The following is a 25,076-nucleotide window of genomic DNA, read 5'->3' as shown; positions in this document are numbered from 1 at the left end:
GACAATTTGTAACGTACTTGACATTACACATGTCTTCTGACGGCTGTCCTCTATATCTAATCATCCAAAGTGCATGATATTACTGTAACCAATACTGACAGCAATCAAAGAGTGAGTTGAACTGAATGTAGGAGCTCTGAAGAGGTGAACATGACTGCTAGAGGAACACCGAGTCGATTTTTACAAAGCGTTCTTCATAATGGAGTGGGTCGCTATGTTTGTCAGCTAAAGCGAATATCCCTGATATTCTCAAAGAAAGCCCAGGGCTCTTTAGGAGTCAGGTATGAGTTTATTGTGTTGATCATGTATAATAAAAACCTAGCAATTATTATTTGTTTTATTTTGTTAGTATTTTGTTAGTATGTCCGAGATAAAATAACATAATAGAGTACATAATACGTTATTATTGTGTAGGGGTTTATGCGATTTTCTTTTTAAACCTTTGTAATTATATTTATTCGATTTGTTTACGTACAGTTGATGTTACAAGTAGTTTGGGATCATTTGAATGCTATAGTTCAGTGAGATCATTTGACATTGTGCATTTTTTGTGTTTCACTCGTTGTAAATGACTTCATTTTAATGATACATATTCATCCAGGGATTTCATTGAAGAAGGTGTGGTTGACTTTGCCAAGAATAACCCAGGAACTGTGGTTTACATCTCACCTCAGTCTTGCAGAATTCCAAAGATTGTAGCTGAATATTGTAAGTCTGACCTGTCCTTACTTGCAGTATTTTCTAAATGCTTACAATATTACGTTATTAAATATGTATATGTGCACTCACTGTTGCTATTTAATCTGTGCAGTGAATGGTAATGTGAAGGAGGAGATGGTCACCAACAAAACATCACAGGAAATTGCAGAACTTATAACTAAGCTGTCCAACCAATCAGGACTGGACATTATCCGCATTCGTAAACCCTTCCACACAGACAGTCCAAGTATCCAGGGGCAGTGGCACCCCTTCACAAATCGACCTCCCAGCATCGATCCAGTCGGCCCACAGACAAAATAAGGACTTTGCAATGTATTTATTCTCTGACTGATGTTCTGACCTTTGACCTTCTGCGGCAGCACAAAATCAACACAAATTTTACATGTTTTCAGCAGTGACCTGTTAGTAGATGAATTATTTGTGGCTTGATAAAGCTTATATAACAATGAAATTGTGCTTAAATGAGATTCATTTCTTTTCACATCATGTTGGCCACTAATAAGATCCCCATCTCTTGAGAAATATAATGTTTCCTTTGGAAAGTAAAATTTTGAACTTAAAATATAACTCCATAAGTTTTTTTTTTCTTCACTTGTTTTGATGTCATTACCCAAATACTACCCTACCCCTACAAATATTACCCTAATAAGTCCTAATATCTTCAGTAAATTTGAAATCTGTTAGCAAGAAGTCAAGGTATTATAGTAGTTACTGTAGTAAACAAAACTATTAACTAAAAATATAAGAAACCTAAACCTTTTTCATTTCCGCTAGCTAGGGCAACATTTCTCATTTTATTGTAGTTTAATGTGATGTACTAAAAAAAACTAAAACTGAAATAAAAATGAATAAGAACTATATTTAAATTGTTAACAACGTACTAAAAATCACAAATGACCTTTGACCTTCTGCCGCAGCACAAAATCAACACAAATTCAACATGTTTTCAGCAGTGACGTTTCAAAATAAGTCCTTTGATAAATTACGAAAGATTATTTTTGACATGGTAAAGTTTATATTACAATGAAATTGTGCTTAAATAACATTAATTGCTTTTCACATTTATGGATGGCCATATAATGAAATATAATGTTTCCTTTAGGAAACACAATTTTGAACTGAAAATGTAACTCAGCTATTTTTCCTCACTTGTTTTGATGTTAGTACCCAAATACTGTACTAATAAGTCGTAATATCTCAGAAAACTACTCTTGACAGAACATTTCAGTAAGAAGTCAAGGTATTATAGTAAACAAAACGTTACTTGAAACAACTACTAACTGAAAGATAATACTAAAAAACAAACTTTTTTTATTTTAGCTAGTTGCTAACATTTGTTTTATGTACTAAAACAACTAAAACTGAAATAAAAATGAAGAAGTAATTTTGGGTCAAGAAAAAAAACAGGAAATCGTATATTATTGCAAGGCTGTAACAACATATTTACATATCTGTGGGTGACTGAATGTAATAATTTGAGAATAAACCATTTGAAACTTATCAGCTGAATATTAATTTGAATATTAAGGCAGAATATCTATGTTGGTAACAGTCCCGTTGATTACAGCAGCTGAGAAACCCACATGCATTGTGTGCGTTTAATCTACAGTGACAGCGACACAAAGCTTACGGACACGCGAGAAAAGCTTTTCTCACTCCCACACATTACTGGCAAAAAAGCAATAAACACAGTATGCCATAGACCTCGATCGGGTTGGAGGCGGGAACATTAGAATATGTTGGCTGTAATCAGTATCAACAGTTTTGGCACTTCATTTCAAAAACCAGCAGGCTAAACTCTGTAAACAAAATGTCACTGACCACTATGAATGACACTGATTGCACAGTATGGCTTCTTTCAAGCTAGTTGTTTTCTTCTGGCTGTCATTTGAACAGCAAGGTAGAACAACTGAGTTTCCACGGAGATGAACCGGTTGCTGGGTAGTAACTTAGCAAGAACTCACGGCTGAGCATCTAATCAATGTAAGCCATGTTTTAATGAATCGGTTCACAAGAGAGAAGTATATTTATTATGTCCCATTTATTACAACCAGATCAGAATAGTGCTCTGATCGCATCTTTTTTCCCTAGTGAAAACTAGCTTGACCTATTATGTGGATTAAAGAAAGTTCTAAATTAAGAGCTGTGTTGCTAAGTAACGGATACATGGGGGACATACCAACAGGCCCGATACAGATGGGGATCTGGTTAAAATCTCCTACTGTGACAGAAAATTAGGTTCAGGTTAGTCAGAGGTTTCTTTTCAGAGGACTTGCATGCAAAATGATCTTTGAACTTGGAGGTTCATGAGATACAGAAGCAGTGGCAATGGTAATAAATACTTTAATAGGATGTAAACATCATTTATCATTTTGTAAGTATAAGCTCTAAAATAGTGAAACAATATGTACACGAATACACACCGTGACTGACATGTAAGCATTGCAAAAACTTTGGGAAAATATTAAGTGCAAAACGTTCTGTGCGATTATAGGGAAGGCAGTGAATGTTCACAAGCACAATGACAGCTAATATTTAAATCATGATGAATCACAGTTTATGAGTAGAAGTACACCACAGGCATACAGCACTTAGTCAACATGAAATCAAATTATTTACTTTCTTAATACATGTTAATATCATGAACGATTCATCTGTGCACACTATTCCAAAGAAAAGAAAATGTTGTTCAAAAAATATAATAACTTCTCCACCAGTGAATCAACTTATTTAGCATTTATTTGATCAAAAATACAGTAAAAAACAGTAATATTATAAAATATTATTACCATTTCAAATAACTATTTATTTATGCTTTCTATTGTAATATACTCAAAAGTGTAATTTATTCCTGTGATGGCAAAGCTAAATTTTCAGCAGCCATTAGTCTTCAGTGTCACATGATCCTTCAGAAATAATTTTAATATGCTAGTTTGGTGCTTATTATTGTCATAATCTCCAAACACTATGCATTATGCTTAATATTTTTGTGAAAACAGTGATAATTCATTTATTTTTTTCTTTAATTATTAAAAAGTTAAAAAGAACTGCATTTATTTCTTGAAATAGAAGTGATAAAATAGAAATTACATAAATTATTAAACATTTCTTTACTGTCATTTTTGATCCAATTAATGCATCCTTGCTGAATAAAACTATTAATTTATTTTAAAAACTGACCCTAACTTTTAAACAGCAGTGTAAAAACCTTTTTCAACCCAAAACCCCAATAAAATTACTCTTGTATCCACCTTTTTCTTCAGAAGTAAGCTTATGGGCGAGGCTTCCGATTCATTAGCCACTATGGGGAAATAAGGAGAAGCAAAACAACGTGCAGTAAACCATAAAACTGTTATAATTACGATAATACATTAAAATAATATGGTAAGACACCAATTTTCAATATCAAGCTGCAAAACAGGCTGTTTTGTACAGCTAAAATTAGCTGGAGGAGGATGAGACCGGAAGCCAGACCCAGAACATTTACAAATGTCCGCGCCCGCTCTTACGTGACAAAAAAGGTAGGTAATGTAATGTATGCAACAGAAATACGTCTCATGGAAGACTGATCAAAATGTTATGTAGATCAGACAAGTGGCTAAAGTGTGTGAATGCAAAATAACACCTGAATGAAAGGAAAAAGTGAGAGAAGCTGAAAAACACCGAGTCAGTGTGACGGCACTCGTGTTAGCTTCACGACTCACCAGCCAAAACAAGCACATCATGTCTCTCTCTACGCTTTCTGCTCCTTTAAGAAAAGACTCCACATCTCTCTGCATCTTGATTGAGTCCTTGCTAAGCAGTGCTGTTCCTGTCAGCAACACTGACAAACAGAGCAGCCCGAGCTGGGAAAGCCACTAGGGAGAAATAGCAAAAGCTGACTCAACACGTCTCTGTATAACACTGTTTACAAACCTGAACAAAATCAGGGTCACAATACACACAGCTGAAATAAGATATACAGCCGTATAGATATCAGGCCTGTCAGTTTAAATGTAATCTAATTAAAGACAATACGCTGATTATTGAATCAAATTCATCTCAGTTGAAGTTCCTCACACGTAAATAATTGCTGAGAAATGCCCATAAATAAACAATAAAGGGACAGTTTATCCAAAAATAAAATTCTGTCATAAGTACTCACTGCGTTCATCTTCGGAACATAAAGTAAGATGAACCGTGTGGTGCTGTGAATGGCGGTGGATGGTGACGGAGAAGAGGAAAACTGTTGAATAGTCATTGTTTATGTTTTCTTTGCTCACAAAAAGTATTCTCATAGCTTCATAAAATTACGGTTGAACTAGTAATGTCACACGGACTGTTTTAACGATGTCCTTACCACGTTTTGGGGCCTGGGAACGCTTCAGTTGGATTTGCTGTCTATGTAGGGTCATAAAGCTTTTGAATTTCATCGAGAATATCTTAATTTGTGTTCCGAAGATAAACAAAGGTCTTAAGGGTTTGGAACGACATGATGGTGAATAATTAATAACAGATTTTTCATTTTTGTGTGAACTATCCCCAATATAAAGTACAATACTGTTCAAAAATTTGGGGTCAGGAAGATGTTTTTTTTTTTTTTTCAAAGAAATTAATAATTATTCAACAAGGATACATTGCATTGATCAAAATCCGAAATCCACGCCAACATATAGCGCTGCTGTGCTCGGGGCGTCCCGTGTTCGAATCCCGACTCCAGGACCTTTCCTGATCCCGCCCCCCATCTCTCTCCCACTTCACTCCCTGTCCTTTCTGATCTGTCCTGTCAGTAATAAAGGCAAAATGCCAAAAAAAAGAGTAAATGTAATGACTTACTGTACTTTACTGACTTTTAAAAATGCATTCTATGCATCAAAGAATCCTGCAAAAATGTATCAGAGTTTCCACTAAAAAAATTATAACACAACTGTCTTTAACTTTGATAATAAAAATATGTTTCTTAAGCACCAAATCATCATATTAGAATGATTTCAGAAGGATCATTTGACACTGAAGATTGGAGTAATGCTGAAAATTCTTTGCATCACAGGAATAAATTACATTTTAAAATATACTGTAATAGAAAACAGTTATTTTAAATTGTTATAATATTTCACAATATTACTGTTTTTACTGTATTTTAGATCAAATAAATGCAGCCTTGGTGAGCAAAAGAAACTTTTTTCAAAAACATCAACCCCAAACGTTTTTGAACAGTGGTGTATCAGATTTTTAAAATGAATTTTAGTAATTTAAAATAATAAACTGACAGCCCTAATAGAAATACATTTACGTCTGGAGTTCAAAACAGTCAATTAACCAGGTGCATTGTCATGCAGAAAATGAAATGCAAACTCATTCAACTTCAAAGGTCCTGACATTTTGGCTTTTACTTCCCTTTGTGAGCATCTCTTGCGTCATTTAAATATTAAAAAAGCATTTTTGCCAGCATTTGACAGGGAATTCGTGTATCAGAGAGAGTGTGTCTTCCATTCTGAGATCCATTCACTCTTTCTGACACACTGCCAAAGAGAAACACAACTCATCCCTGAAGGAGGCGTTGAATTCCACAGCCGAGTGGCTCTGAAAATGACCACCTCTGTATTTGTAGATGTCAATGATGCATGTGCTAACACTTGCCGCTCCTGTAATCTGACTGCAATCTAGTGTGAAATTGTGTTGTTAAAAAGTCCAAAGCTCAAAAACGTGCCCTCACACGAAACGTTGCCAACAGACCCCAACTCTTTCTGAATTATTAATGAACGAGCGAAGAAGTTCCAACTATTTATACTTTGATAATAAAATGATTGTTATTTACATCAGGTGCAATTAGGCAAAAACAAGAAATCTGTAAACGTCTGCATTTGAGCATAATACCACATCAATTATGTACAAATGTGCATTGCTTTGCTGAGAAAGTCTTTGGACAGTGTTCTGAAGTCTCGTAATTTTCTTTTAAAATGAAACAACATAAGCAAATTCAGTCTTTTGTGTTCTTGATTAAAGTTCATCTTGTGTTTTTACACTCCGAGGCCCACAGTCTAGATGTCTTTAGCTACAATTGACGTCTACTAAATTCATTTTCACGAGATGATTCTCAAACAAGTTGAAGTTGTATATCGAGATAGCATGAAGAACTTCACGACACAGTTCTCTTGGTTCTTATACAAAAAGTAAGCCTCCACACCACAAGGGGGTGATACAGTAGTGGTGCTACACAGAGCTCTCATCTGGTTGGACGTCCAACTGTGTGTGTTTCCTCTTTTCTAGAATCCTGTTGAGCTCCTCGGTGAAGGAGTGGTAAAGCGGAGACGTCATTTCCGTGTCCGTCTGCCGCAGGAGCACGTAGCTATTCCCGTTCATCTTTCTTAGCACGCTGGGCAACGTGGCCGACAGTCCGTTTGCGTACTCCGAAGCGGGCAGGGGCGGCGGCATTGGAAGCGGCGGTGCTGGCGGAGGCTCCTTACTAGGCGTGGTCTGGATGTCCACTGGGACGATCTGTAGAAACTCTCCATCTCTTGACATCGCTCTGCTACGCCCCTCCGCTCTGCCATTGCAGTGGCTGGAGATGGTTTTAAGCTCAAAATGCGAGCTCCTCTTTCTTTCGGTTGCTGTCGTTGCAGTTAGAGCTTGTTGGGAGTACTTCCTGGCACTGGGAGAGTTGCGCGCGCAGAAGCTAACGTACAGCAGGACAACTGTTAGAACCAGGCAAAGCCCGCCAAGAACAGCCACCAGAGAGATATACATGGCCTCCATGTGCCTGTAGGTCTGGAACTCCGGTTTAGAAGGCAACAAGCCCGGTGGGGGCGACAGGAGCTGCTTGATAGGACCGCTGGAGGGACTTGGAGTTGGCGCAGTTGCAGTAGTAAAAAAACTTTCGGGTAGAGCCGTCGGGCTTCCTGAGAGATGCGATGCTGGAGGCGGCACGGGTTGGATTTGTACCATGTAGCTTCGAACGGGAACCCAGACGCCGTTTTCTACTGCGTAACAACGGTAGTGTCCGCTTTGCTGGTTTTGAGCGCCAATGATGAGGAGGCCATCAGTGCCGGTGCGGTAGCCAGAGTCTACGGCGTAACCTTCCAGCACCTGTCCGTTTAGCGTCCAGTGAGGGGTGGCCAGGTTTGAACGGATCTCACACTGTAACAGCACATCATCTCCTGCCATCACTGCACGTGTACGGTGCATGACGAAACCTGTCAAAATGCAAGACATTATTAGTCTACACTTAAATGGACAGTTCACCCAAAAATGAAAATTCTGTCATTAATTACTCACCCTCAAGGCCTTCGTTCATCTTTGGAACACAAATTAAGATATTTTGGATGAAATGCGAGAGCTTTTTGTGCCTGAATAGACAAACAATGCAACCACATTCAAAGCCCAGAAAGGTAGTAAGGACATTGTGTCAAATTTTTTTTATCAGTGACAGAAAAATCTGAAGGACGTCAGTGACTTTGATGGATTTTCACTCGCTGCCGAATGCTTCAGAGTTTTACTCTCCATCAAGCGATCTGTGCTATTTCTCATTTCTTCTGAATGGATGCGCAGTGTACCTGTATCTGATCTATGGTAACTTCTAACTGTAATTTCCACCCCTGTCCAGTTGGTGACGAGTGCACTCCAGGATAGCAGCAGAGCACTGGATCCAGAACAAAAATGAAACTGTCACGAATGTTTTGCTACACACAGGCCAGTACACAGAAGCTAAAACTATCTATCACGCCACATTAAAGAGCACCAAAACGGTATTTATTGCTGTAATTTCCTAATTAAATGGACAGAATTTGAAATAAGAGACTTTGTTTCATATCAAAAGTAACACACAGCTTAGCCTATTGCGATTTATTGGATGTGAGGCGCACTATGTACTTTTCAATCATCAACTGAAAACAGCATAGACCAAGAGATCGAATGGGATTTACGAATCGAGATTGGTTCATAAAAATGAGAATATATTAAAATTGCTGTCACTGCAGGGTGTGGCGTTGAACATAAAAAGTTACGCAGTTTCATTCATCTGTTCTCTTCAAAATAAATGCATAAGCCTTAAACTTATACTTAGCCTACAACTCACACACTGGCGAGTAAAATCAGAGAATTTATTAGCCAGTGGCTAATATTAGACATCATTTAGTTGCACAGAATGAAGATTTAGTCGGATATGCGAGTAATTTACTCGCAATGTAGAAGGCTGAATGTCCTTACAGCCTTTCTGGGCCTTGAACGTGGTATTTGCATTGCTGTCTATGCAAGGTCAGAAAACTTTTGGATTTCATCAAAAATATCTTCATTTGTGTTCCGAAGATGAAAGAATGTCTTACTTGTTTAGAATGACATGAGGGTGAGTAATTGACAGATTTATCATTTTTGGGTGACCTATCCCTTTAAAAGTCACCTGACTAGGCTGCTCAAAAGTTATTTACATGTAACGCACCATCGCTTGTTATATTAGTACAGCCTCTGTTTCCCTTCTGGATGTCCTGGATGAGACTGGACCTACAAGAAACAGAGCTGCACTTATTAAAGCCATTAATCGAAGCATGCAGAACATACTGTGAATGTATTTTGGGACATTGGGCTTGAAAATCAACACCAAGAGACCAATGAAAGTAAAAACTGGCTTTAGCAAGAAAATAAGTCACTTTACTTACCAGTTGGCTGGTAACTTTAGGAATGCTAACATTACATGGTTTAAATCACACTCTAAGAACAATAGTCTGACTCACTGATGCGCATCATCTACCAATTTTTATCTTTTTGGAAACATTACCATCAGAGGTTTATTTAAAACACCCAAAGTTAATAATTTCTCAATATTTCTTATTTCTTATTTTTGTATTTCTATTAAGCTCATAATTGTGGTGACACAATGACTTGCTCTTTTATCATAAATATGCAAGACAAAAACATCTAAATACACTGACATAAGACTAAATACAATGACATAAAATTATTTTTTGAAAAATAATGCAAAACAGTACCATATAAAACAAATATTATATATATGATAAATTGAAAGAAATTTTAAATAAAAACATAAGTTTGTATGCTAATTAATTTAGGTATCACAACATGATACAGCATAAAATATATGCAACATCTATTGAAAAATGTATACTATTTGAATTAAAATCTTAAAATAAGCAAAGATTTTATATATCCAATATCGGTCATTAAAAATTCAATACTGGTATCTGATATGTTGACATAATATTGTGCATCCCTAGTACTTTTTCTTAAAGGGAACCCTGGGTATTAAGCCTTGTATGGCTTGTATTCGTTTTATACAAATTTTGGACTATAGGGGGCCCCTATATGGAACCCAATATGGAACAAATATGGAAATTTGTAAATTTCCTACCATAAGTAGATCAAAACCTAATTTCTGGTTATTAATATGCATTGCTAAGTACTTAATTTGGACAACTTTAAAGATGATTTTCTCAATTTTTAGATTTTTTTGCATCCTCGGATTCCAGATTTTCAAATAGTTGTATCTTGGCCAAATATTATCCTAACAAACCATACATCAATGGAAAGCTTATTTATTCATCTTTCAGATGATGTATAAAATCTCAGTTTAAAAACATTGACCCTTATGACTGGTTATGTGGTTGAGGGTCACAAATGGTTACACTCAGTGAGCTACTGGTGTTATCTGTTGGTATTTTTATAGCATAAAATAAAATACTGATACGATGCCACATTGTGCAGCTTTTGGCTGTAATTTTTTAGTTGAAGGGCAACAAGAGAAGTGACGCAAGTCTCTACTGCTTTCCTAGCGATAAGAAGAGAAGAAAAGAATGGGAAGATGCCTGTAGACAAAAAAAAAACTTCCTAAAGACCCGTGTCTTTGTTCTCTCCACTTTAGCCCTGATGCCTTTGAGGCTTTTAGTAGACAACAGCTACTGAAAGAGTTTACAAACAGCAGAGACAAGAAACGCTAGATGCCATCCTGACAGGATGTAAACAAGCCGATGCTTGTCATTGTACCGCAGCCACTAAAGGAGTTTCTCAGCGTGGTTTTCTCTCGAAATCTGGGGCATTTAGACTCCTCATGGGTACAATCAATGGTACGGCATTTGGTTTAAGCCTACATCTATATCCATTGCCACCTTTAAGCTTTTTAAGTAGCTGTGGTCATCCTATCAGTATTTTATTTTCCGAGTTGTGTATTCCGAGTTCTGTTACAGTAAAAATAGCAACAGGTAGCGACAGTAGCTCACTGAGCACAACCATTTCACCTTATCAAAATAATGGCACCCCCCACAGTCCAAACTGTGCATAAAACATTTTAATATTTATTTTTTTTATTAATTCATTTATTTTTTAATAACGTCAATATTTCATGAGTTTCCTACTACATATTTCAGTAACGGACTGTGGTAACATGCATAGTTCATATATATAAATGTCTGTCATTAAAAACACCAGATGTCTTTTACCTGTTAGTGTAAGCTGCTATGTCAGTACACGCTCTACCATCCCAACCACAGTGTGGATCTCGTGCAAACACACAGTCATAACAAGAGGTGTAGTGCTCACAGGATGACAGGGGTACTTGCACTACTCCAGAGTCGGCGCTCACATAGATGCTGTTCTGTTGAACAAAAGTGGACATCCTTAGATTTTTTTGGGATCCAAAAGTGCTTGTACTATATGCTTGGATTTTATGCTGATTTTTAACAGGTGCTAGGTGTATCACGTACCTGTTTTTGTGATATCACCATGTTATTGATTGGTTGTTTCGTTCTGAACAGCTGAAGCTCCTCAATGATGTGAACACGGTCTTCGATCTTCACAGCCCTGTGTAACCAGCCCTCATCTGGAGAGAAACACACAAACCAAGTTTCAAGGTATGAAACAACACTCTTAAGCCGCATTTAAACTGCATTGGAAGTTCAAAATCGGGGCACCATAGCAGTCGATTATATGGAGAAAAATGCTGAAATGTTTTCCTCAAAAAACATAATTTCTTTACAACTGAAGAAAGAAAGACATGAAGATCTTGGATGACAAGGGGGTGAGTACATTATATGTGAATCTTTGTTTTGGAAGTGGACTTAATATAAGGTTCTTTATTGGAATTGATGGTTCCATGAAGAACCTTAAACATCCATGGAACCTTTCAAATGCAGAAAAGATTCTTTATAGTGGAAAAAGGTTCCTTAGATTTTTAAAATGTTCTTCAAAATGGTTCTTTTAAAAACTGTTCACTGAAAGGTCCTTTGGGGAACCAAAAATGCTTCTTCTATGGCATCACTGCAAAAACACCCCTTTTTAGCCTTTATTTTTAAGAGTGAAGCATGTATTAAATTGATCAAAATGACATTTCTAAAAGACATTTCTAATTTTTCCCAAAAAATTTCAATATCAAATCAATAATTAATAAAGGAAAATACCTGTTCCAATGAAGAGCATTTCATAGACGCGTCCATCCAAACCCACAATCTGTTTTACAGCGATCTTGGTGTAGTCCGCGCTCCTCTGGAGCAACACGGGACGTCCTCCCACTGGCTGGATCTGTCTGGACATTAAAGCGTGTCTCCGAGCGAAATTCAGTACGTTGTCAGGGAGATCCCGGGAGGAATTTATGAGCTTGGAACGATGCTCATCAGTTATACACTAAAGAGAAACAAGGCCACTGTTATGTAACATTCCTGAGGAGAGTGAAAATAGACCTAAAGCAAGACTCCAATACAGGTCCCAAAGAGCTGTCCTACTGTTTATGGGATTTTTTTTGACTATTTTCATCTCACCGAGCCAGGTCTTGGTTCTGGAACTTTTCCAGTGTATTCCTTCCATTTGGTGTCCTGTTGTTCCATGTAAGGCCCATCAAAAGCTGTCTGGATATCTTTGAGGGAATACTTACAAACTGCAGACATCTTAACATTTCTCCTGGCGGTGAAAAAGAGAATGAAAGAGAGAGAGATTGAAGGAGGTCATATTTACAGCTATACACTTACAGTGCAAGTATATGGGGCAAGGCATTCCAAAGGATTAAAATCAGAAATGTGAAGCTCATATGTTTATTAGTGTTTATATTATCAAGTATACATATATTTTATATTATAAAGATTTCTGAAGGATCATGTGACTGGAGTAATGATGCTACAAACTCAGGTTTGAAATCACAGGAATAAATTACATTTTAAAATATATTCAAATATAAAGCAGTTATTTTAAATAGTAAAATATTATAAAATATAATATATATTTACTGTTTTTGCTGTACTTTGGATCAAATAAATGCAGGCTTGGCGAGCAGAAGAGACTTCTTTAAAAACATTAAAAATCGTCCTGTTCAAAAACTTTTGACTGGTAGTGTACTTCAAGCGGTGTTGTCTAAACTTACAAATGACAGTCCCCAAACCTGTATCCTTATGGAGAAAGATAGAGCTTATAAGAAATAAACCCATTGTTTTCGCCTGTGGGACACAACACTAGAAAGCCCTCAAAATGAAAGACTGATGTTATTACTCCCTTCAGGCCGATAAAGGGTTTGCCACTCAATGCTCTGTCCTGTTTACTACCTGGAAAAAGGTTTGCTGGTTTGATGGGAGAATCTGGCCCTCAACTAGTCTGTAGACATTTAAAGGACAATTTAATGTAGCATGACTCTGCATACTCTCTCTCTCTCTTCTCTCTCTCTCTCTCTTGATTTTGCCAGTTCAAATACTGGCCCAGTGCCCTGTGTCCTATTGTGTCCCTGCTATAGCAAGGAATGCACATGGGAATATTTAGAGATGGGCTCTCATGCTAAAATCCTTTACTCCGAAAAAAAACCTCTGAGAATGAAGATAACAGGGTCACATGCTAGAAGATTAATGCTACTTCTATTCACATCACATTTAATGAGACTGCAGCACCCCACTCACTGTAAAACATTTCAACCCACTAAAACTAAAGGCTTATGTTTAACTGCAGCCTTAAATTTCAAGCAAAATCAATGCGGTGCCAAAGTTACAGCTTGAAGTCATAACATAGCACTTTTTGGCTACTTTGAATTAAAAAAAAAAAAAACTATCTATCTATCTATCTATCTATCTATCTATCTATCTATCCTACCAGTCAAAAGTTTTTGAACAGCAAGATTTTGAATGTTTTTTAAAGTTTCTTCTGCTCACCAAGCCTGCATTTATTTGATCTAAAGTACAGCAAAACAGTAAAATTTTGAAATATTTTTACTATTTAAAATAACAGTTTTCTATTTGAATATATTTTAAAATGTAATTTATTCCTGTGATTTCAAAGCTGAATTTCTAGCATCATTACTCCAGTCTTCAGTGTCACATGATCCTTCAGAAATCATTCTAATATTCTGATTTGCTGCTCAAAAACATTTATATTTATTATTATTATGATGAAAACAGCTGAGTAGAATTGATTCAGGTTTATTCTATGAACAGAACATTCAGAAGAACAGCATTTATCAGAAAAAGAAATCTTTTGTAACATTATAAATGTCTTCATCATCACTTTTGATCAATTTAAAGCATCCTTGCTAAATGAAAATATTAATTTATATAATTTCTTTCCCCCAAAAATACACTGACTCCAAGCTGCTGAATGGTATAGTGTATAATGTTACAAAAGCTTTTAATTTCAGATAAATGCTGATCTTTGGATCTTTCTATTTATCAAAGAATCCTGAAAAACGTACTCAACTGTTTCAAATATAGATAAAAATAATAATAAAAATTCTTAAACAGCAAATCAGAATATTAGAATGATTTCTGAAGGATCATGTGACTGGAGTAATGATGTTGAAAATGTAGCTTTGATCACAGGAATAAATTACATTTTAAAATATATTAGAAAACAGTTATTTTAAATTGTAAAAATATTTTCATATGTTACTGTTTTTGCTGTACTTTGGATCAAATAAATAGAAGAAATGTCTTTAAAAAACATTAAGAATCTTACTGTTCAAAAACTTTTGACTAGTAGTGTATCTATTTATCTGCAATTCTGCCTCATGTTTGCTACCATAATTCAAAAGGCATTCCCAATTATATTCTGAACGGTACACAACCTTTTACAGGTTCACAAACAAATCTGTAAAAAAAAGTACATTTTCTCACCACTCAAGTCCAAAAACACCATAAAAGACACTGTTGTGTACATTGCTTCCCTCGATGACAAAAACGCTGCGTAGGACGTTAAAATAAAGCTCATAGTCTGGTATGGCGCACACCAGTCTGGCCTTGAGAAAGGAGGTCCACTTCCTCTGAAGAGTCCTCTGCCCTCCAATGTCCCCCTGTGAACGACAAACAAAAGCAACAGATATAAAATAAAAGCAAATTACATTTAAAAATATGCCTCATTTTTTATTAACTCAATAGAGGAGTAGAAATGACACGTATTATGCATAGTCTGCAGTTCTTGTCTCCTCAGGGGCATGAGTCACACTTAACTAGGTGTAAAAATATTAACAAATAATAAACATAACATCGCCCCATCTTAAAATCTAATGAGATGTGACATTATTGAGTTTGAATGATAAATTATGATTATGTAGCTTTGCATCACACTGCAAATCCCTGTCAGCTGTCAAATTAGAGGTACATTATGAAAGGAAAAAAATATTATCTGGGGAATTTCTATCAACGCACTCCTTTTTGCATAATTCACATATTCACTCCCTTGAGAGTAGTTCACAGCCAAAAGCACCAAGCACTGGTATGTGAAACTCTCCTGAATTAAACATTCAGCTTGAAATGACACAGTTGTGGGCACAAAAAGCTGTCCTAAATGTGCTAACAGCATTCTGCTCAGAAACAGGCTCCAGCAGTAACACGAGGACCTTCAGGCTAATTGCGGTGTCAGTTCACATTTAGTCGAGAAAAACCAGAACTGAGGATGGCTCAAATATAGGAGTAAAGGAAATGGATCCTTTTGTACAGTTTCTCCATAACAAAAGTTATTAGAAATACTGTCACATGATCTAAGTATAAGATATTTGTGTCACTGAAAATGGCTGTTTTTCACATTAGAATTTCATTCTTTTGATTTTTCAAAAATGCATGCTGCCCTACTGAAAAAAACAGCTAAAACTTAGCTGGTTTAAAGAAGAAGTCCACTTCCAAAACTGAGATTTACATATAATGTACTCACCTTTGTCATGCAAGATGTTCATGTCTTTCTTTCTCCAGTCGTAAAGAAATTATGTTTTTTAAGGAAAGCATTTCAGCATTTTTCTCCATATAATGGACTGATATGGTGCCCCGATTTTGAACTTCCAAAATGCAGTTTAAATGCAGCTTCAAACGATCCCAAATGCGGTTGTAAACAATCCCAGCTGAGGAAGAAGGGTCTTATCTAGCGTAACGATGTGTTATTTTCATAAAAATAATACAATTTATACACTTTTTTAATGCCAAACGCTCATCTTGTCTTACTCTGCCTGAACTGTTTTTGTTCCGGTTCATGACACTTAGGGTATGTCAAAAAACTCCCATCTCATGTTCTCCCTCAACTTTGAAATCGTTCTATATCGTTGTTTTATCTTTTTTGTAAAGGGTGTTTTATCTTCTTTGCATGTTCACTTTGCAAAGACTGAGTCAGTACTTCTGCAGCGATGTAGGATGATTTTGAAATGATTTTTGAAGTTGAGGGAGAAAATACGATTGGAGTTTTTTGACATACCCTAACTATCTTGAGCCAGAATACACAGAGTTCAGGGGAGAGAAAGGCAAGACGAGCATTTGAGATTAAAAAGTATTTAAATTGTATTTTTTAAATGAAAATAACCGATCGTTTCACTAGATAAGACCCTTCTTCCTCAGCTGGGATCATTTACAACCGCATTTGGGATCGTTTGAAGCTGCATTTAAACTGCATTTTGGAAGTTCAAAATCGGGGCACCATATCAGTCCATTATATGGAGAAAAAATGCTGAAATGTTTTCCTCAAAAAACATAATTTCTTTACGACTGAAGAAAGAAAGACAAGAACATCTTGGATGACAAGGGGGTGAGTACATTATATGTGAATCTTTGTTTTGGAAGTGGACTTCTCCTTTAAGCTGGAAGTAGAGAGAATGTACAATATGCTCATGAAAGCTGAGGAAGACATCTAGGGCAGAATAATCATTTTCCTCTTGCTCATTATTGCCATTATCACAGCAAGGCATGGTTTGTTAATTTGACTGGAAATATTTTTTTAATTAATATGGAATGTATTTATGATGTGTAAACACTGAAAAGCAATATTTACTTTAGAGCACCTTACATATAATTGCTATTTAGACAGTAATTGTGGAAAAGACATTTAAATGTTTATTTTGTGTATTTTCACTGAAAACTTGAACTTCTGCAAAGTAGAAATTAGGCTATAGCATTCATGCATTTCCTACTGCGCTTTGCTTTTATCATTTTTATTGTATTTATTTTTTTGTAAGGGTCAAAGCATGGTGATTTATAGGGACACTTAATATTAATAGTTTGTTGCTGTATTTAATTAGTAATTTGATGAACTTTTATTGTTGTTTTGTGCTCTAATCACTGTAAGGGTGATTAGTGTTCCCCTTGGTGAACCTGCTTAATTAAAAAAAATTCTCAGCCACTCAACGCAATGCAAGTCAACAGAAGATTTTTATAGTATAGTAAGTAAGAGTTGCATACATTTAGAAGACAAATTAGACTAATTTAAAAGAACATCTTCTAACTATTCTTCAACAATCATCTTAAAGTTGATTGAACTTACACCAAAACTTGTTTATTAATATGTTTATTAATGTATTTATTAATATGTTTAATAATAATTTTATTTAGATAACCTAAAGATTGAGACTAGTTAACAAAACATTTGAAATTTTCTTTAGTGTACCCGTTGCAATTTGGTTGAGAATGAAAATCGGGTTGACGTCACTTTTTTAAAGAAGTCTCTTCTGCTCTCCAAGCCTGCATTTATTTGATCCAAAGTACAGCAAAAGCAGTAATATTGTGAAATATTTTTACTATTTAAAATAACTGTTTTCTATTTGAATATAATTAAAAATGTAATTAATTCTTGTCATTTAGAAAGCTAAATTTTCAGCATCATTACTGCAGTCTTCAGTGTCACATGATGCTTTAGAAATCATTCTAATATGCTGATTTGCTGTTCAAGAAATATTTATTATTATTATTATCAATATTTAAAACAGTTGAGTACATTGTTTTCACGATTCTTTGATGAATAGAAAGATACAAAGATCAGCATTTATCTGAAATTAAAAAAGACTTTTATAACATTATACCATTCAAAAGCTAATGATGATAAAACCATTTATAATATTTCTTTTTCAGATAAATGCTGTTCTTCTGAACTTTCTATTCATTAAAGAAACCTGAAAAATTATACTTAGCTGTTTTCAACATAATCATAATAAATGTTTTTGGACCAGCAAATCAGAATATTAGAATGATTTCTGAAGAACCATGCGACTGGAGTAATGATGCTAAAAATTCAGCTTTGAAATCACAGAAATAAATTACATTTTAAAATATATTCAAATAGAAAACAGTTATTTTAAATAGTATAAAATATTATTACATTTTACTGTTTTTGCTGTATTTGGATAAAAACAAATGCAGGCATGGTGAGCAGAAGAGACTTCTTTTTAAAAAAAAACATAAAAAATCTTACTGTTCAAAAACTTTTGACTGGTAGTTTTACGGTATACATGTTTGGGCTCAGTAAGACATTTTTTGTTCAAGAAATTAATGCTTTTATTTCATCTAGCAAAAATGCATTAAATTAATGAAAGTGACAGTAAAGACATTTACAATGTTAGAAATGCTATTTCAAATGTTCAAAATTTTAAATTTTAAAATGATTTCTGAAAGACCATGTGACACTGAAGACTGGAGTAATGGCTGCTGAAGATTTAGATTTGAAATCACAGGAATAAAACACATTTCAAAATATATTAAAACAGTAAACAAAACAAAACAGTTTTACTGTATTTCTAAGTCTTGTTAAGCATTCTTTCAAAAACATTAAAAATCTTACCAAGCCCAAACTTTTGAACAGCAGTGTATACGTGTGAATGTGTACATGTGTGTAATCTTCCATATGGATGTGTTTGTGTAGTGTGGCCTACTTTGGACTGGAGCTTCTTTCCCTCCTAACTCACTAAGTCAAACAGTAAGGGACCTGACCTGCTTCCCAGAGCTGTGAAGTGTTAGCTGCAGAGTGAATGCAGGCATAAAATAGATGAAGATATAACGGTGAGGGGAAAAAGCTGGGATGGTTTATCCGAGCACAATAAAGACACTAAATGAGATGAGAGTAATGCAGGTGGGAGAGCATGTGTGGGAGAAGGAAAGCGAACGAGAGAGATCGGGTAGTGGGGCTTCATCTGCCCGGCAACAGTGGCAAACCGCAAAAACCTCCAGGAACGTGTGGCGACATGAGGTCAGGCTAGCGCTGTCACGGACCTCTGAATAATTCTAGCTCATTTGAATTGTACTTAGGAGCATGTCTTGTTAATGCAAATTTGAACACAGCTTTGAAAAATACAGAACAGTTTCTATTCAAGATACATCCCAAACTTTACCTTACACACGCGGGCCACCCTTGCCACTTTGGTCTGGCTGGAGTAAGCTGTCGGTTCTATGTTCTTCTCCGTGAAGAAGAAGTAGAGTTTGTCATCGTCCCCGATGGAGCTGTTGATGCTCTCTCTGAGTAACGCTGAGCCAACAAAATCTGACTCTGTGAGAAAGAACATCAGCATTAACTGCTGCCCACACCACAATGGACCAATTATGAGCCCTACAGATTTTATTGTGTGTCTGAGAAGTTTCAAAGTACAGTGTTTATTGATTAAAATATAGCGACTCTTTTGGGATCCTCTGTTCTTTTCAATGTTCTATCTGTGCTATTACTATTCTAAACAATTTGACTTTTTGATTCTTGTTTGGCAGATGAGACAGCGATGAGATATTTATACAAAATATTCAACTAACCCAGCAGCCATCTTGTTGGGGAATCATCTGTCCGTAAGTTGGGGAAAGGAAAGTTGCGTCGTATATCAGGGATGCTGCGAAACTCATACTGGGAGGCAGAGTACATCTCACCATCTGTAACAGCAAATCTTATAGGTCACACTAGGAGAAACATGTAAGTTATAAAACAAGGTTATGAATCTAAATCATTTACCTATTATAAATCCAGTGTAGCCCTTTGTAGGGTCGTACGGACATTTCTCCTTTCCCTCCTCAAAACGCACGAAGGTAAAGCGTGCCACATCCTGACCAAAACGGAGATTTATAAGCATCATGCTCTGTCTTATAGTAGAATATAAAACATTCATAATCGCAATTCCTTTGCAATATGAGGTACAGAAGGAGAGAGGTAAACGTCTCACTATGTAAGCACAGCGAGGTCTGAAGGCATGTGTCCCGCAGGTGTACAGGTGAGTGTCATTGTATCTGTCCAGGAACCGCACATGATTGTAGCATTCAGTCTGTGAAGGAACAAGCAAGAAATTGTTCTAAAACACTTCAACTTTCCAAAAAATAAAGATGCATTATGCAGTACAATACGCAGACTGTGCTTTGGAGAAAACTGCCAATAGTCAAAAATGTTTTATTACTGGTAATCTATGGAAGCCCATTTCCACCACTGAATAAAAAATAAAAAAGGTAACTGCAAATTTTTGTCACAATTCTGACTTTTTTATATAAACTCGCAATTGAGGTATAAAGACAGAATTGCAAGATAAAACTCACAATTCTGTCTTTTTCTCACAAATGCAAGTTTATATCTTGCAATTCTACAGTTTTTCTTGCAATTGCAAGTTTATATCACAATTCTGACTTTTTTCTTGCAATTGCAAGTTTCTAGCTCACAATTCTGACTTTTTTTCTCGTAATTGCGAGTTTATATCTCGCAATTCTTTTTTTTGCAATTCTGACTTTTTTCTCGCAATTCTTGTAATTCCGAGTTTATATCTCGCAATTCTTTCTTGCAACTGCAAGTTTACATTTCACAATTCCGACTTTTCTCATAATTGCAAGTTTACACAGAATTGCATGATATAAACTAGCAATTGAGAGTTATAAAGTCAGAATTGTGAGATAAAAACTCTTTTCTTGCTATTGCGAGTTTATATCTTGCAATTCTGACTTTTTTCTCGCAATTGTGAGTTATAAAAAAAACTGATATATTCTCAGAATTGTTTGTTTACATTTCACATTTCTGACTTTTTTTGTAATAGCGAGTTTACATCTCACAATTCTGACTTTTTTTCCCCAGAATTGCATTATATAAACTAGCAATTGAGAATTATAAAATCCGAATTGTAAGATAAAAACATGCAGTTCTGACTTTTTTCTTGCAATTGCGAGTTATATAGTTCTGAGGGGAAAAACAGACTGATATGTTCTCAGAATTGAGTTTACATCTCACAATTCAGATTTAATAACTACGCAATAGTGTTATAAAGTCAGAATTGCAAGATATAAATTCGCAATTCTGAGAAAGTAAGACTCACAACTCACAATTTTGAATTTTTATATTAATAAAAAGTTTATAATGATCTGCCAATTGTGAGTTTGTTTGTTTGTTTGTTTGTTTTTGCAATTGCACATTTATATCACGCAATGCTGACTTTATAACCTGCAACTGCAAGTTTATATCATGCAATTCAGAGAAAAACGTTCCAAATTATGAGATAAAAAGTCGCAATTACCCTTTTTTCTTTTTTATTCAGTGGCAGAAACGGGCTTCCATATGAATCTGGGTTCTTATAGTTAAAATCAATTAAAAACATTTTTGTTACTTGAAATAAAATAAATGTTAAGTAAACAAACTTAAACTTATTTTGCTAGTTGCAAAGGCAACATTTCAAAACAAAATTTGAGATTCTTATTATTGTTGTGAGTAAACTTGTTTTCTGTTACATTCTAGCTTATGCTCTCATAAAGCAGCATTTTAGGATTATATTGGATTATATTTCCTCTCACTTTCACGTCTTTGCATCAAAACCACCATCAGTTTTGCCTTTGTCAGGAAAATCAATCTTCATCTTGTTTCGTCTCGACTGTGCACAAGAACTTTTGAGCATATGATATATGGTTTCCTGTACGGTTATCTATTTATCACAAAAAAGTACACATTGATGCTATATAGCACTCTTCCATTTATATATCCATTTGGAAGAAAAGTTTATTCAAAGCAGAAGCACATTTTACCAGTGTATGTGCCCTGGGAATCAATCACATGAGATTAAGTTAAGCGTCAGGATTTAGGGAAGGATATCCTACACATCAAAAATAGCAATACCTGATTGTTCTTTCCTTTGCTCAGGCACTGCCTCTTTTGTTCAGCAGATGCTGCCCATTCCAGCTGTTATACAAATATGGACAACAACTATGATCAGCTCAGCTGCATTAGGTAGAGGAATGAAACATATTGAAACTTGTAAAGGCAGTAAAGGCAGAACTCACAGATAAAGAGGTACTTGTGTCAGAGATGTTAGTGGTGTCCAGTTTGTAAATGGCCTCTCTGGCCCCAACATATAACAACCCTGGTCCATCCTCCAGTAACAAAGAGCTGTAGTTCACCGCAGCTCCACGAAAATGATTACAACCCAGGAGCCCTGTGAACAGCGAGAGAGACCCAGTTAGAAAAACAGGGACAAACATGACCAAATCGTGTCAAGACAGAGATCCACTCATAGCTCCACACTGTTTGGTCTATTATTGGAAATATTTGACCTGAGATGAACAGATGGAGAGCAGAGTCCGTATGAATATACTGAATGGAAACAAAGAAAACATGACCATGAAAACACAACAATAAAGCAAAGCTTCATTCAGCAGCATGATAAGGTATGGCATGAATTGCATTAATGTGATATAGTTTCACCACAAATTAAGACCTAACATCACTATAAAAAGAAAATGCTGGCACAATTAAAAAGAGAGGGGGAAAAATAGTGAAGGGAAAGCAAAAAGGTTGCCGTAAAAAGCTGTGGATTTAACACTTCCTGTTTTCATGTACAATGAAACGTGTCTTTCTGAAGTATTGACGTATTTGGGTGGTCTGCTTCCTCAAATTAAGGGCATAAATTAAACCCAGGCACATTCTGAAGGGTAAAGGACTTGAATTGCCCATCTACAACACTGCATGCTGAGATTTTCTGCCCCATACTGAGAAACGGGTGGGCTATGCTGATGAGATTTGGCAGTATTAGGCCACATATCAACCATGGTACCCCTCAAATGCCCTTCCTCAGCCTCTCAAAACACCCATCCCCCCCAAACATGGTGCTAAAGTCTACATCAGCAACACTATACTGTAAATCCAACATGAAAGCATTGACTACAAATTATTTGAAATTAGGATTAAAAAGAGATACGTGCACCATCATGTTTGTGAGTAAAATAAAAAATGTGTTTTTGATAATGGGATAATTTGAACAAGAGTACCACGATTCACTCTCGTAGCTTCATGAAATTAAGGCTCAACCATTGCTGTCAAATGGACTATTTAAACAATGTCCTTACTACCTTTCTGGGCCTTGAACTTGTCAGTTGTGTTGCTGTCTGTGCAGGGTCAGAAAGCTATTGGATTGCAAAACAAATAGTGTGACCGGTGTATTCTGATTACAGAATGAATAGCACTAATCAAAAACATACAGAGAGTCCCTATCTAGGAAAGGCTGTTCACTTCATGGGCATATTTGCAGCACCTCTGAATGCCTTCTAGTTAAATGGGTAAACTGTCCCAAAAATCAAATAATATTAAAACACTTATATTTCATGTTGGTCCAGCGAATGTGCTTGTGCAGCCCTAAGCGCATCTCAGGACACTGACTGTTTCTATGACAACCAAAGTCTCTAACAGCAGCTGCAGTGACACAATGGCTATCAACTGCTGATTGGCTCTTTTTTTATAAGGCGCCACTTTTTTCCGCCATGCTGTGGGTTGTGCTTTCTCCCATTCATAATAACATGCCTGTTTAATCCATAATTTGCAATCTCTGTATTGCATATCTAAAGTCTTTGATACAGAGAAACCAGTGTTGTCCTATTCCCAAACAATGCCTTTTATAAGCTGTTCTTTTTAGTCAATCAAAAGTGAATCAAAAGCATACAGGCACAGCCAGTGTAGTCTGATTCCAAAACATATGATTCTTCAGAGCCAGTTCTTTTTAGTGAATCAAAAGCATACAGCACAACCAGTGTAGTATGATTCCAAAACGAATGACTCTTACGAGCCAGTTCTTTTTAGTGAAACAAAAGCATACAGCACAACCAGTGTAATCTGATTCCAAAACAAATGACTCATATGAGCTGGTTCATTTAGGTGAATCAAATGCATACAGCACAACCAGTGTAATCTGATTCCAAAACAAATGACTCATATGAGCTGGTTCATTTAGGTGAATCAAAGGCATACAGCACAACCAGTGTAGTCTGATTCCAAAAACAAAACAAATGACTCTTATGAACCAGTTCTATTTAGTGAAACAAAAGAATACAGCACAACCAGTGTAGTCTGATTCCAAAACAAATGACTCATATGAGCTGGTACATTTAGGTGAATCGAATGCATACAGCACAACCAGTGTAGTCTGATTCCAAAACCAAAACAAATGACTCTTATGAACCAGTTCTATTTAGTGAAACAAAAGAATACAGCACAACCAGTGTAGTCTGATTCCAAAACAAATGACACTTATGAGCCGGTTCTTTTTAGTGAATCAAAAACATACAGCACAACCAGTGTAGTCTGATTCCAAAATGAATGACTCTTACGAGCTGGTTCTTTTTAGCGCATCAAAAGCATACAGCACAACCAGTGTAGTCTAATTCCAAAACAAATGACTCATATGAGCTGGTTCATTTAGGTGAATCAAAGGCATACAGCACAACCAGTGTAGTATGATTCCAAAACGAATGATTCTCACGAACCAGTTCTTTTTAGTGAATCAAAAACATACAGCATAACCAGTGTATTCTGATTCCAAAACGAATGACTCTTACAAGCCAGGTCTTTTTAGTGAATCAAAAGCATACAGCACAACCAGTGTAGTCTAGTTCCAAAACAAATGACGCATATGAGCTGGTTCATTTAGGTGAATCAAATGCATACAGCACAACCAGTGTAGTCTGATTCCAAAACAAATGACACTTATGAGCCAGTACTTTTTAGTGAATCAAAAACATACAGCACAACCAGTGCAGTCTGATTCCAAAATGAATGACTCTTATGAGCCAGTTCTTAGAGAATCAAAAGCATATAGAGAAACCTGTGTAGCGGTCTGATTTCTGAACGAATAACTCTTGAGTTCTTTTTGGTGAATCAAAAACATACAGTGCAACCAATGTAGTTTGATTCCTGAACCAGTGACTGTTATGATAGTAGTCTGACTCCCAAAT

At 35.9% G+C, this 25,076-nt stretch overlaps 2 protein-coding genes across 2 annotated transcripts in view; one reads left to right on the top strand and one right to left on the bottom strand.

The window, feature by feature from the left end:
* Positions 1 to 5: 5 nt before the first annotated feature.
* Positions 6 to 1,171, top strand: mrpl43 (mitochondrial ribosomal protein L43). Its single transcript, XM_051124885.1, has 3 exons — positions 6 to 281; positions 602 to 708; positions 812 to 1,171. The coding sequence occupies exons 1-3, from the start codon at positions 151 to 153 to the stop codon at positions 1,018 to 1,020; spliced, it is 447 nt and encodes a 148-aa protein (XP_050980842.1). The 5' UTR covers positions 6 to 150; the 3' UTR covers positions 1,021 to 1,171.
* A 1,876-nt stretch (positions 1,172 to 3,047) lies between these two features.
* Positions 3,048 to 25,076, bottom strand: part of sema4gb (sema domain, immunoglobulin domain (Ig), transmembrane domain (TM) and short cytoplasmic domain, (semaphorin) 4Gb) — a 34,858-nt gene continuing 12,829 nt past the window's right edge. Inside the window, exons 3-15 of the mRNA XM_051124223.1 lie at positions 22,137 to 22,288; positions 21,973 to 22,035; positions 20,054 to 20,152; positions 19,846 to 19,936; positions 19,653 to 19,766; positions 19,244 to 19,398; positions 14,784 to 14,959; positions 12,459 to 12,597; positions 12,102 to 12,324; positions 11,409 to 11,524; positions 11,145 to 11,299; positions 9,134 to 9,195; positions 3,048 to 7,892 (exon numbers count right to left, since the gene is read on the bottom strand). Coding sequence (XP_050980180.1) covers positions 6,913 to 7,892; positions 9,134 to 9,195; positions 11,145 to 11,299; positions 11,409 to 11,524; positions 12,102 to 12,324; positions 12,459 to 12,597; positions 14,784 to 14,959; positions 19,244 to 19,398; positions 19,653 to 19,766; positions 19,846 to 19,936; positions 20,054 to 20,152; positions 21,973 to 22,035; positions 22,137 to 22,288 — 2,525 coding nt within the window. The 3' untranslated portion in view covers positions 3,048 to 6,912. The remainder of the gene's footprint in view (positions 7,893 to 9,133; positions 9,196 to 11,144; positions 11,300 to 11,408; positions 11,525 to 12,101; positions 12,325 to 12,458; positions 12,598 to 14,783; positions 14,960 to 19,243; positions 19,399 to 19,652; positions 19,767 to 19,845; positions 19,937 to 20,053; positions 20,153 to 21,972; positions 22,036 to 22,136; positions 22,289 to 25,076) is intronic.

This window comes from Labeo rohita, chromosome 12, assembly GCF_022985175.1.
Source record: "Labeo rohita strain BAU-BD-2019 chromosome 12, IGBB_LRoh.1.0, whole genome shotgun sequence".
NCBI lineage: Eukaryota > Metazoa > Chordata > Actinopteri > Cypriniformes > Cyprinidae > Labeo > Labeo rohita.
Note: the sequence above shows the minus strand (reverse complement) of the source record. Positions and strands in the feature narration are given on the sequence as shown.

What these genes read in the sequence shown, in the direction of transcription:
- mrpl43 (XM_051124885.1), top strand. Translation starts at nt 151, where the DNA reads ATGACTGCTAGAGGAACACCGAGTCGATTTTTACAAAGCGTTCTTCAT. An exon ending in CAGGGCTCTTTAGGAGTCAG is followed by an intron (nt 282 to 601) that starts GTATGAGTTTAT and finishes ATATTCATCCAG; the next exon opens with GGATTTCATTGAAGAAGGTG. An exon ending in AAAGATTGTAGCTGAATATT is followed by an intron (nt 709 to 811) that starts GTAAGTCTGACC and finishes TAATCTGTGCAG; the next exon opens with TGAATGGTAATGTGAAGGAG.